Below are 14,673 nucleotides of genomic sequence, written 5' to 3'. Positions count from 1 at the left end.
AGCCACATAAATAGCTGTTCGAAACCTAAGCAACTCTTTAAAACAATCCAATTTTATTTGAATTTCAACATCAGGACTTACTCTACTCACTAGAAATCTTGCCCACAACCTTAATTTGATGTTGGGACGTTTTTCGCCAACAAAATGAATTATATGATAGAGAACAACGAACAGAACAACTTTATTTATTGCATGATAACAAACAAAACCCATTGGTAAGGACCAAACATTTTAATAAGAAGATCAAAAAGTAGCTTAAGTTTCGAACAGCTATTTATGGAGTTAATTCAGTTATTATTTTCTTGTAACTCACAGCGAAATGGAAATAAATTTTTGTTGTTGTTATTATAATGTAGACAAATAATGTTATTATTATCAATTATATAATTTTGAATAAATCAATTAAAATAGAAAATATAGCACATTGTATACAATTCCCAAAATAGTTGCCTAGATTTCGAACAATACTGTATATATAATTTATTATATAAATACATTCTAATTCATTGGTCAGCGTAAAGATATAGAAATTGTATTCGTTTTTTGACTGATATTGACTGATTTTTCTAATTACTGCTTACAAGCATGTTAAATTTTATCTAGAATAATGTCAAATAGAAGGCAAATCGTTATCAGTACAAATGTTAAAATCAACTTTTCCAAGAAATATAAATCTGTATAATATAAAATTCTAAGATACGACCACAAGAAATAAGACTGTCTTACTTTTGTACTATTATTTATGGTCAAAAAAATTTAATAAAAAAAAAAAAAAATCGAGCAAAAAAGGTATATAAGTTACAGTTGTCCCAACACTGTGGTTATTAAACAAATTTGAAATAAGTTTTCTATTACAGTGATAAATATCTACAATTGTTTTCATATAAATAAAAAAAAAATAATTTATTTAATTTTGTTTTAAAAATAATAATTTCACTAGATACAATTAAACATTAAGTAAAGCGGCTCTTATGATGTTCTTATCTACCAAAACCGAAGCCACCACCGAAAGATGATGAAGATGCAGAGGCACTAGCACCACTAATACCACCTCCAAAGCCTCCGCCAATTGGATAGCCGCCGTAGCCACCATAACCAGGATAGCCACCATAACCGCCATAACCAGGATAACCACCATAGCCACCATAACCGCCATATCCTCCATAACCGCCATAGCCACCATAACCACCGTAACCACGAGCTAAGCGTACATGATCAGCATTTGCATCGCCTTGATCGGCTACATTAGACACTGACTCCAAAGTAATCTTTTGTTCGTGTTCAATTGGCAAGCTGGAGCAAATGGCCAATAGGCAAAGTCCCAAAATACTTATAAACAATTTCATTTTGTAGATTTATTTATATAAATATGTAATTTATTTACTAAGTAAGTATGTAGTTAAATCTCTGAACTATGTAAGCGATCTTTTTGTTTTGAAATGTTAACAAACTCTGTGAATTTCTTAAGAAATTGACAATATTTTATAGGTAAAGAAATGGTTTGGCATTTTGCCAAAAATTAAATACAATATAAATAATTTAAACAATAATGGATAAAAAAAATCCCCATATAAAATCTTAGATAAAAACCAAAAAACCTCTTTTTTATGAAATACAATTCACAGATAAACAGGTGCTTTGGTAATATCTTGTTTTATTTCGTCTTAGTAGATATAATTTGAATATTTTTGTTTTTATAAATGTTTTACAGAGATTCTGTGTGTGTTATCATTTCGTTTTAGGTAATTCAAAAGTGGTTCATCCAGTCTGACTGCTGGAGGGTGCTAAAAAAAGTGTGAAGAAATGTATAAGCAGGTTAGATTAGAGATATTAAAAAACAAATACATATTAATCATATATGGACAAAATCTGACACATTTATTTCGTTTTTTATTTAGGATCTATACGGTAACATAGGCCTTTTTATAATGAAAAACTAAAATCATCCTTATATAAAACGCATAAATTTCAGGTTCCTTATGAAATGAAAACTACTAAATAGCTGTGGTTGAGTCCATGCTAATTGGAAATATATGATACAAGATTTATAATTCCCATCTTCAAAAATAATGGATGGTATATTAAGTTTGTCATTCCGGTCCAATGCTATGTATACGCGGTTGTTAGATCTCACAACGTTGGCCGTAAAATGTGCAGAATATGTCTAATAACACAGCCAATTTACAAATTTTGTTTTGCAATATTGTCAGTAATGCTTTTTCTGACAACGTTGCAAAATAAGTTCAGACGATTGTTAGATATTTTCGTTGTAAGATCTGACAACTGTGATATCACGGCATTAAGACCTATAAAAGTATATATGCGTATTCGATATACCCATATTGCAAAACCAACCTCAGAAAAGGACTTTGTAGGTAAAACATGCCATCGAATGCCAAAGTAGTAACGTATTCCACCCAGACAATGTTTTTAAACAGAAATTTCCATGGCAAATGTGTATAGGGCCAGTATATAACGGTACAACACCTTCTGCGTGATTGTACAGCCTTACAAGAGCAAAGAGTACTCTATCTTTGTGGAGCTCTTCTCTACTGTTTTAGAGATGAGTTACTAATAAACATGATCGGTTTTATTAGAAGCACCGGCTGGTTTTCAAGGACACCGAACACAGTAGTCAACTAAAGAAGGGAGGTTTTTTCCTTTCTCAATATTGGGGAATGGCAATTCGAAGGACATCGCAATAAATCACTAACTAACTAACTAACTAAATAATTAACGAACTAACTAACAAACTAACTAACTAACTAACTCACTCTCCACTAAAGTGATGTAGGGTAAAAAATATAATGTTTATGTTTATCCAAAAAGATAAGTTCTTACTCTCGTTTGCAAAGTGTACATGGCGAGAGACAAATTAGAGCTAACCAAGTGTACTAGAGATGCCAATACCGAAATCTCGATTGATTTTTCAATATGAATTTATTACATATTTGAATTATTAATTTTAACTGTCATATGTATTCATTTATTGATTTTTTCATTCTATTTGTAACACATCGAAATATTGTTCATAAAACCAAATAGTAAACATTTTCAGGGTAATTATAAGAATCTTTTGAAAATACTAATATAATAATTAGTTTGGTCCATAATTTCCTAAGTATAGTATAATTTTAACACATTATAGAAAAAATTAAGAAATTTTGAGTGATCAAAATTAAGATATTAAGACTTGTCTTAATATCAATTCTTTATATCAATCCGAATGAAAATCAAATTGTTGCTCAGTTAATATCGATTCATGGCATTGTTTTCGGGGTTGGCAATAATTTTTTTATAATGTGTTAAAATTATACTATAGGGTATTCAGAATTCTACTTAGGAAGTTTTTATCATTTTAGAAACAAACATTTTTTATAAAAACAAAAAAAAAAAAATCAGGAAAAACCCACAATGTTTAATACTTAATTTATTACAGCATCTTACTAATTAATTGTCAATAATATTTTCAAATGTATCTCAAAACAAATTACGCATGTGCTAATTGATGTAGATAATGTGACTTTAAAATGCTTCTGAATAATTTCATTAATAAATGTTAACCTGATTACATCATACAATGATTTTGATAATATTTTAAGGCATTACTTTTTGTGCGATGGACCCAATGTTCTTTCATTATAAGGTTTGTTTTGTATTAAGAATGGACATCTATCCAAAATGACAAATGTCCACAGACATATATGTCTTGGTGGATATATAACACTCTTACTTGGCAAATAATAAATCTTAATGATCTAATCAGATCATTAGCAAACTTAATAGTAATTTTATAAAAGTGATCTAAAAGTTAATTAAGCTAAGTATATAATTTAATATTTATTATAATAATTTGAAAATATTATATCGAGTAACACGCATATTTATTTAAGTAACTTAAAATGATTCACCGCTTTTTGATTTCTGGAAAATCCCCTCAAATTAAAAAAATAAATAAAATATATACAAAAAAAGTCTATTGTTTGATTTTAGTATTTTGTTTTGTGTCTTTTATTTGTTATTCTGTGTTATTGGCATTGAAACTTGTTTTAAAATAAAATGTAAGTATTAAAAACAATAACAAAATGAAATTATAATGATCGTCTAATATTTAGTATTTTTTTTTAATGACAAAAACACCAGAATAAAAATAATTCGACTATGAAGAATTTAACATGCACTCTACCAAAAGCAGGCATTTATCGCTAAGATATCGTTACCGATAAAATATCGACACCGAAATGATACAACATACCGATATTGTTAAAATAAGAATAACGAAATATGTCAAAATATATATATTTTTTTATTTTAGTTAATGAATTATAAATTTATACATAATATAAAACACTTCATTGGTCCGAGGGAGCTTCTAGCACACACAAGAAAAGTTATATTTTATGTCATATATGTTTATTTAAATTGTATTTACGAAGCTTCTCCAGCTGGTTCTATTATGCGCCAGGTGTCTGTTTTGAGGCCAAGACAATCCGTTAGAGTAAATTTTAGACTCAGTCGATCATTGTTATAAATGCCTATTCGCCAGAATATCGCCATTATGCGCCTCAGGCATTTATTTACGAACACACCGTACAGTAGTACGGATTTAACACTGTATTGAAAATGTGAACCTTGTGTTTTCTTGAAATCTGTGAAGACCACCATATTCTACTGAGTGTGGTATTTGCTTTGTTTATCCTACTCTTCACATCTCCATCTTTGCTGATAATCATGCCCAGATAACAAAATTCGTCTAAATCCTCTATGGTGTTGTCATTAAGCTTTACTGGTATTGTGATGAATCGAACTCGACAAAGTGCCTCGCGATACAGGGACTGTATTATCGCTATTAGTCTATCAGGTATACCAAAGTTCTTTAGACATTTCCAAATAGCTTCGCGATTAATGGTATCGAATGCGCGTTCAAAATCGACAAACGCAAGAAAGAGCGGTGAAGAGCGGGACAATTCTAGGGTATCACTCATGTGGTCTAGGATTATAAAAAATCTACTACTTCTTAAATGGTATTGAGTAGTGTTATGCCCCCCCAGTTTCGACAGTGGCTTAGGTCTCCCTCAGTATTTTGTCTATTTTGCCCTCCTTCCATTCACCGGGAAAATCTGCAGAATGCCAATATTCTTATATGATCGGCAGAATGTACGCGTTTAAGTCTGGGGTATATTTCAGAAGCTCTGCGGGAAGATCAACCGAACCGACTGCCTTATTGTTCTTTAGCCTCTTGACTATAAAGTCTCTGAGCACCATGCGGTTGAGTATCCAGATACATGTCACCTGATTGTATTGAAGTAGTCTGGAAAAATTCCCTCCATCTTTTTAGTTGTTTCTCATTCGTTGTCAATATGCAGCTTTGGGCATTCCTTATGATCGGAATTACGTTCATCTGCTCGCCACTGAGTTTTCTGACAGCCCATCACGCGTATTGATTCGAAAGGTGGCGAAATGTAGATAACGCTTTAGAGGAGCGGTCCACCAATATATACCCTCTTACAGAAAATCAGTTTATATCGCTTAAAAATTCATTTCAAAGAGTAGCATTATGATATAATTATATATTATATAAGATTCGCCATAATCATATATAAGACTTGTACCGTTACCGCTAAAATACTGTTACCGAAACATAACGAAATACCGATAACGCTAAATTACCAGTAAAATAACGATAACGCTAAGCAACCACTAACGAATTAAGACAAAATACCGACGCTTAAATAACAATACCAAAATAAGTCAAAATATCGATACCGATCGATCTTTAGGACAAACACATAATACCCATTAAATCACTTACTTCACAGTCGCGTTGAGTATAATTAAGAAGCAAAATTTTAATTCATTAAATAATTTAATAAACTATAAAATGTGTTAATCTAATGAATAATATGAATTTGTTGAAATTAATTAATTTGTAGGTAGAAAGTTTAATGTAGTTCATCAACTTTCTCTTTGTGTGATTTTTTGTGTTTAATATTGTTTTTGTGCATTTAAGCTTTTTTTGTCTAGTCATTGGACTATAAAGTATTTATTGTAGTGTAGTACAAATTAGAAACCCATTAATTCAACTTAGAAGATCTTGGTCTTAAGTACTTAAAGAGAACTTCTTGATAGACTACACATACATATAGCAAATGTCATTCACCGTTTCTTCAATAACAACATTCTACTTTATATAAAATAATGATTGTTGAAAATTTCTACAGAAGTCTATTCAAGAAGATTTCTAAAAATTAATTAATGATTAATAATTATTTAGTGCGCATCTTCTAATGTCTCTGTATGAGGGCATTTTTTATAATGTGTGGGACATTATTTGTACATTATTTAAAATTTTTTATATATTTTTATATATGTGTATGTTAGATAAATCTTAAATTAAGCACACAGTTGTATTCTGCTATATCCTATATCATATTGGGAAATTTTTGTTGAGAAACCTTTGATTTTGTGTGTGTGAGAGAAAGAGATGGTTGATATTTCTTTCTCTCATACAAAAAATCAAAAGTTTCACAAAATAAATTTCCCAGACGGACGGACGGACGGACGGACATAGCTTAATCTCTCAGAAAATGATTCTAAGCCGATTGGTATATTTTAAGGTGGGTATAGGACGAATATTGTATGTTACAAACATCAGCACAAACCCAATATACTAAAGTGGTGTAGGGTATAAAAATCATGCAGAATCAAAAATAAATTTACAAAAATTAGGCCTGAACGTAGCTTCAGTGTTTTGTTTGCTTGCTTGTTTCTTTGTTTGTTGAAAACATGTTAGAGTCCAATAGGCCCCAGCTCTCTAGTTCCTAATGCAATTTTTTTGTATTGCAAGTCGGATTTACGATTTCACCCAAAGTTTAAATAAGTTTCAATGAAATTTGAGGTAACCAAACTTTATTAGAACCAAAATATTTGTGACCAATTTTATTAGGATCTGCTGATAATTGACTTTGGCCCTCATATAAATATCCCATTGGGAAATGACTTTAATGTCTATAACGTCTCGTTTGAAAATCCTGTTATTAAGACTTCATTCTTTTTATGAGAACTGAAATGTCGACTATACACCCATAATGCTCCGCTCTGAAAATTCCTTTAACGATCATAACAGGCTTTAAACTGCCATCAAAGCCTCAAAATTCGAGTCAATCTTAATAGGGATTAGCTTATTATTGACATTACCCTCACATAAGGTCTCCTACAGAAGATAAACTTAACGCTCATAACTTCAAAATGACAGGTTAGCAACGAAACTCTTCATAAAAAGGTTTTATGGGAACTAAGATGTTATGGGAACTAATTTACCCAACCCCCGTATAAGGCCCCCTCTTAAAGTGATTCATAAGATTCTACAAAAATCGAACATAGGAGCGAAATTCGAAAACGAGGTCCTCTTTAGGAAATTATTTTAAATCCCATAACAGGATGTATGTTTTATTGGAAACAAAATATTTTTGATCCCACTCAGAAATTTACTTAAGTAAAGGTACGTTCACACCTATCAAATATTTGACGTTTTTTATCAAATATTTGTTTGCTGTAATGTGAACACAAAATATATTTGAACCTACAAATATTTTCTTAGTGTGAACAAAATGTGAACACCAAACATGAAACATTTTTGTTAAACGTTAAAGAAACTATATAATAATATTTTTTATGATTTCATAGAAATTTCTGCCTAAAAACAAAAAATTAAATACATTTTTATTTCATAATGTGCTTAAAATGAGTATTTCTATTTTGACGTTTTGTTTGAAGAAACAAAGCCAAACACAATTCAATACAAATAGTAAAAGTTTGTTTGCCCGGTGTTCACATTACAACAAATAATTTCGTAAAGCAATTGACGTATATAACAGTAAAAAAACAAGATTTTGTTTGCAGGCAAGGAGGAACATAACAACAAGAAAAGCTACTGCGCAACCAAACCAAAAGCCAAAAATATATGTATTTATATTTACTAAAAAGCTATATCATTAAATAATAAATTCTATATATTCTAAAATTTCATTTAATATTGTTTTTCATCAAAATTTTACCACAAAAAAATACAAATTACATTTTATTACCTTGTGCAAGTGGATAAGAGATAGATAGACTTGCATAAGGTATTGAAATTACATTTCAATACCTTGTACAAGTGGAAAAGAGATAGATAGACTTGCTTGCTGAAATTACATTTCAATACCTTGTGAAAGTGGAAAAGTGATAGATACACTTGCACAATGTATGGAAATTACATTTCAATACCTTGTGCAAGTGGAAAAGAGATAGATGGTGGATCTTTACTGTCATGCTGTTGCTATTTAGTGTAGTCAATGTAGCGAAAAACCTTGGTTGTTTGGAACGGTGGTTTCAAAAACGGAACGGCGATTTCAAAAAAATCGCTATAAGCCCGGAAATAACCAAATTATAAATAATTTTCATTAAATTACATATCTATAAAATTGAAAATTATAGAGAATTGTTTATTAATATATTTTTATATCCATGAATATAATAAATAATTGTTTAAATAAATTGAGTAATAAATTAATTAAATAATTTCTCAATTAATTACTAAACTATAGAGTAGATTATAACCTATAGACTAGACTATAAATAATACCATAAACTAGAGTATAGACAAGACTATAGACTAAACTATAGCTTGACTATCCACTATAGACTAGACCAGCGGTTCCCCCGGTTTTTACTTCGCGGACCTCTTGAGGGATTTATTTAAATTCGCGGAACCCCATACATATTTTAATATCTTATTGTTCTAAATATGTAATTTTTCATCCGAAAATTGTCATAGTCCATAAATCCCAAGGTCAAACAGATGTAGATATGTCATTTCTATAAAATATTCCCGTACATTGATAATAATTAATATTTCAGAGAAGTTTCAATTGCCTGTTTTTGAAGATAGAATGACTTCATTGTTGAAATGTTAACATGATGTTTAATTCTATGATCGTGAGATCTTTCACGTTCATTTTTCTTTAAGGTAACGAAAAGGTTTCTTCATCAAATAACGTCGACATGTGCTTAAAGAGTCACGTTGCAAATTTTTTTTGCGATTGCAGACTGGTAATCTGAGTATGTTAGCTAATTTTTCGGGAAAAGAATATAAGAAAGTCGAACTTCTTCGATATTGTTGCGGAATGTGTATATCCGCATAATATATGACTTGAACTCTTTGCGAAAATACTGTGAATTTTACTGCATGGTTTTGACTATTTATGCATTTTCTGATGTTAATTTAATAATATTGGTCGACAAAATCAAGTTAAAATCTGTGTATCACATCGGAATGAAATATTTATATATAAAATTACCTGGATTAACGTATTGAAGACGAATAAAGAGTCACCTCTGTTTCGGAAATATATTATTTTAGTCCTTCCAAACAAGAACACTTTTGTTTACAATTTGACAAACTTAAATCTGCGATAAACTTGTCCTTGAATTATGAAATGTAGCCTAACTTCATACTCCGAGATAACAGTATCTCTTATTTAATTGTAATTTGGGAACCGTTGGACTAGACTGCAAACTAGACTATAGATGCATATATTATGTAGTATAACTATATATAGTATGTTGTTACCAACCAATAAATAACAAAACAAACAACAAAAATAATAATTATCATTAATTTACGCAATTGCTTGAATTTCAATTAAATGTCACAAATTTGTCTCAGATTTATATTTTATAAAAAATAAAATAAGCGACTATTTACATTTTTGTATGAGGTGATAACACTCTTTTTCAGAAAATAAACAAAGAACAGCTGTCATTGACGCTGTTTGATCTTACATTTGGTTTGCAAGATCAAATAATTATTTTACCAAAATGACGTAAATTATTTGACTTTTGGTGTTCACATTGATGAAACAATGAGAAAATATTTATTTGCCAGTAAATCAATTTGTTTTATGAAAATCATCCGCATTGCTGTTTGTTAACATGAAATATTTTATGTTCAGATTCGACAATCAAAGTTTTTTCCATCGTGTTATATATTAATATTATACACTTTTATTATAAAAATTTAATTTTAAACCTAATAAAAATAGTTAAAATTAAAACAAATTGCCAAATTGTTTTTTTCTTGCATGAAAATATACGAAAATATACTGTGGCTGCAAAACATGTGTGTGTTTGAACCAAATTATTTTTGCACTGTTTGATAAAACAATACCATCAAATATTTATTCAAGTCTGAACATGAAATAAATATTGCATTTGTTTGACGCAACTTTATAAATATTTTATAACAAATATTTGGACCAAATATTTTACAGGTCTGAACTTAGCTTAAGTTGACAGACTTAAATTTTTGCATAAAAAACGAAAGACTTAAGAAACAAACATTATGGAAATATTTATTTAAAACTTGACATAATCAAATAGTGATTCTTCAAATACAAACTATTACGTCTTAACAATCCATTACATTTCAACCATTTTTTCAATCAATTAAAATTATACATAAAACATTTAAAAATATATTTCTGAAATAAAAAAAAATAGAAATAGAAATTTCTTGCAAAATTGTTTTGAATTTTATTGAATATTTTGTCGATCATGTAGATAAGTTAGGTCCTGTCAATCTCTTAAAAAAGCTCTAACTGTACAAAATAAAATCTTTATCAAAATGCCGAACACAATAAAACTTTTTTTGTTTATTAAATTTATTAAATATTTTATTTTTTTTTTCTTAATTTATATTAATAATAAATTAAACTCTTATATTTTTTGTAGACAGCCATTTATAAAAAAGTAGAAAAAAATATATAATTTTTTTAATATACAATAACCCGCTATTCGTATGCAAAATATATCTCTAGACCTTATTGATGAAATTCAATAAATAAATAAAATTTTAAAAACAAAATTGTTTATCATTAAGATGACAAATACAAAACAAAGCAGCAAAATAAAGAAAGAAATGAAAGAAAAGAAAACAAAAGATTTATGAAGTAAAAATAAATTAGTAAATGCTAAATAGAAAACAATATTAAACACAAACAAAAGATATAAGTGAAAAGAAAACAAAATAACGTTTAAAGGTGATTCCCCAAAACCAGATAAATATTTTATAACTTCCCAGCAAAAAATAATCACCTGTTTAACACACTTAACTATATATACTTATAAACATTTTTTTAAAACAGACTTTTCTAGATGAAGAGGCCGTTATTGTTCAAAATATTATTTGTTGGGTATTTTTTTAAATATTCTCTCTAAAGCCTATACAAATCAAAAGTTAAAAGATCGTAATTATACACTCATGTGTAATTATTATTTAATTGTTGGAGACTAAACCGCAAAAATATGTCATATGGTCACAGAGTTTATTAAACGTTTTTTTTTTCAAAAAGCACATGATTGTGACGTTTTTGGATTTTTGGATTTTTTGTTTATGTTTTAACTTAATTGATTTTATAACAAATGTGATCTTCATAATTTATTTATTTTATCTATATTTTCAAATTCATATTTTACAATTTATTAAATGTTTAAGTTCACCATATATTGAAATCAACTGTTATATGAAGAAAATAAGTCTGTTTTGAACAAAAGCCCTTTTTGAAAATCAGTATAAGACAAATTCTTAATCAAGGTTTAGTCAATAAGAAAAGATATTACAAATCAAAATTGTCATTAGTAGTAAATAATAAGATTTTTTCAAATGTTTAAGCTGAGGTCTGCAGAGCAGATACATAACTATATAATTATAGATTTTATTATTATTAATCATTAGAAATGATTAATAATTATAATGATAACCTACTGTAAATTCCGTTAATTAATATGATTTTTTAGAGTAAATTTTTAATTATTAAATATAAAAGTAAAAAAAAATCTGCAGGTTATTAAACCCTCAAAATTCCAGATTTTTTTCTAACCACCATCAAAATTTATGACGATGTATTGATTTTGTCATCCCGTTTGTAACTTGTCGAAAAATGCTAGACGTGTAGAATTATACTATACATGTTTATACCCTATACCACTTTGATAGGGAGGGTTTGTCTTATATCCACCTTAAATTATACAAATCGGCTTAGAATTATATTCTGAGTCAATTAAGCTATGTCTGTCGGGCTGATTGTCCATGTAAACCTTTTGCGCAAGGTGTAGGCCGATAAGATAATTGAATGAAATTTGGCACACACGCTTCTTTTGGCCCAAGGACGAAATCGGTCCATTATTTCGACTAGCCCCATACAATCGTACGCCCCAAATAGGGCCTTTGGGCTTAAAATTAATTTAAAGGTTCTATTATGTCAACAAAAGTCGACAAAACTTAGTTTTATAGAACTTAAAATGACACTACCGATTTATGTAATAATCGGGCTTCATTTGATCTTAAGTCCCATACAAACTCCCCTTTCAGAAAATGACATGAAGGTCAAAATTCACTTACAAACACTAATAACACTTTCTACATAAATACCTTTGAAATAGACTTATCTTTTCCTACCAACATTTATAGGGATAGTGCCATATTTTCTCCTACTCCCCTTTGAGCCCTCTTCTAAAAATTCTCACACATTTTCAATATAAAACAAAAAGCATCAATTATATAAATTTCACTTCTCTAGCTCGTCCAGTTAGGACTCTTTCGTGTTTTCAACATACAGATGGAAGGACAGTTGTTTGGATTAACTTTTACTATTTTAATAAGATTCCACAAAAATCGATTAAGAAAGTTAGGCTTCACATCATTGAACCCATTATGATACCTGTAAGTCAGAGTGTTAGAACACTTCGGTACAATAACATTTGACTTTTATTCGCATATTCAGTCCCGTAAACTGAAATAGGGCTTGTAATCTTCGTGGATCAATCAACGGCTACATTATTTTCGCAATAGAGCATCTGTGTTGCGCAAGCTCGTGAAGTTTACAACAAATCGACAAATCGCTAGAAACTCCGCTATATTATTGCCAAATATCTTTCTATAACCAGTAGAGTGAAATTGTGGAATGCTATCTCATTTAGGTGATTCTAGGATCAAGTGCGATGTTGTAAAAACACCAGTATTTAGAGCAACCTGAATTTCGGTATATGAGCAGTTATCGAAGTTTTTTAATTTTAGAATTAAAAGAAAATTTGATGGCACTTTTAAACATAAACAGACCCTAACACGTGATGAATTCGTTAGCCATACTTTGTATGTTTACATCAGCTAACAACTGTTGTGTAAATTTTTGTGTTTTATTAAGGGCGATAGCGGCCCGTCAAAAAAACTGTATAAAATTTAAAATTGGGAAAAAGCTGGTGACAAATTTCAACATCTTAGTTCTAATACGTAAAGTAATGTCACACGGATAAGCTTTTAAAGAGTTTATCTCCTAAGTGACTGTATTTAGTGCAATAAATGTCCAAAAGTTTAAAACGGTGGACAAACACTTAAGTGACACACGTTTTTATTAATTTTGCAAACTTTCAAAACCGATTACGTTTAGAAATGAAGACCTAGAGTTTAACAATTTTGCAATTTTAAGGCTGAAAGTCTTGTGTATATATTCTTGTAAAAAATGTATTTGACATTTTATTTTAACCAAAGTTATTAAAATTTAGTTCAATTTTAAAGGAATAAAATAAACTTTGATATTCAAATATATTTTTTCTATATTCGATTGACTGATAGTGCAGCCTAAAGTACGTTACATTTGTCAGGATATTTGAAGTAAATTGTCGTTCCTGCATGTGCTATGCTAAAGTTTTAATTTTGATTTAAAGCTAATGGTAAGAACATTATATAAACCGTCAGGGAGGATTGATTCCATCACAAAAAGAGACTTTGACGGAGTGTTACGAAGGGCATCTTTTATCTTTGGATGAGTACACATATATCGCCGCAGTTCAAATTACTACAATCCAAAGGACTATTTTATAAAGAAATTTCAGTTATACTATATCTCCGAAAATTCGGGACTGCAAGAATCATTTTTATTTCTGAATTCGGGATCAAAATAACCTAAAGAATGCTAAACATATATAATCCTCTACAGGCACGACTACGATCTATAAGAAAGCAGCAACTCGGCTATAGTATTATAGAATATTAATCAGAGATATTTCAACTTATAGCGATCGCCAAGATCTTATCAAATCCTTGAAAGGTGGACGTATGCCTGTGCTAGGGCATAATCACTCTTACAGTCCTCATTTATACTTTACATCATATAAACTCTTAAATCTTCAAATCTCCTTTCATTCTCTGTTTTCTGTTCTTAATATCTGTACGGGTATCACTACCGCTTAAACTACATTACATTCTACAATAGATTCACAGCGAAAGGAGTGGTGAAAGGTGTAATTAAATAATAGGTTTAGTTGGTGATACATTTCGTAGCGAACACTGGTTTATGGCTACAACAATTTAAAAGGAACGAATTCAGACAAATGTATATGATGCAAATAGAACAGTGTAGCCCTGAAACACTTGCTCTATAATATTCACACAATGATTAGGAAATTCTAAGGTACTATTTATGTACATTGAAGTAACTAAATTTCTGAACATTATAATTCATTTCATTGATCTATATATTTGTACAAATCACAATTGGTGTTGTAAGGTTGTATAGTAGTATGTCTTAAATTTTTTTTTTGAAAAATTTTTATGACATACAACGCTACAACGAT

General features: G+C 29.4%; 1 protein-coding gene across 1 annotated transcript; it reads right to left on the bottom strand.

Annotated features, from left to right (window-relative positions):
• Nucleotides 1-876: 876 nt before the first annotated feature.
• Nucleotides 877-1,450, bottom strand: LOC111689441 (keratin-associated protein 19-2-like). Its single transcript, XM_023451913.2, has one exon. The coding sequence runs from the start codon at nt 1,344-1,346 to the stop codon at nt 981-983; it is 366 nt and encodes a 121-aa protein (XP_023307681.2). The 5' UTR covers nt 1,347-1,450; the 3' UTR covers nt 877-980.
• Between the last annotated feature and the right edge of the window lie 13,223 nt (nt 1,451-14,673).

Source organism: Lucilia cuprina, chromosome 6 (genome assembly GCF_022045245.1).
Source record: "Lucilia cuprina isolate Lc7/37 chromosome 6, ASM2204524v1, whole genome shotgun sequence".
NCBI classification, from domain to species: Eukaryota; Metazoa; Arthropoda; class Insecta; order Diptera; family Calliphoridae; genus Lucilia; species Lucilia cuprina.
Note: the sequence above shows the minus strand (reverse complement) of the source record. Positions and strands in the feature narration are given on the sequence as shown.

Coding starts and splice junctions, on each gene's coding strand:
- LOC111689441 (XM_023451913.2), bottom strand. CDS start 1,346: ATGAAATTGTTTATAAGTATTTTGGGACTTTGCCTATTGGCCATTTGC.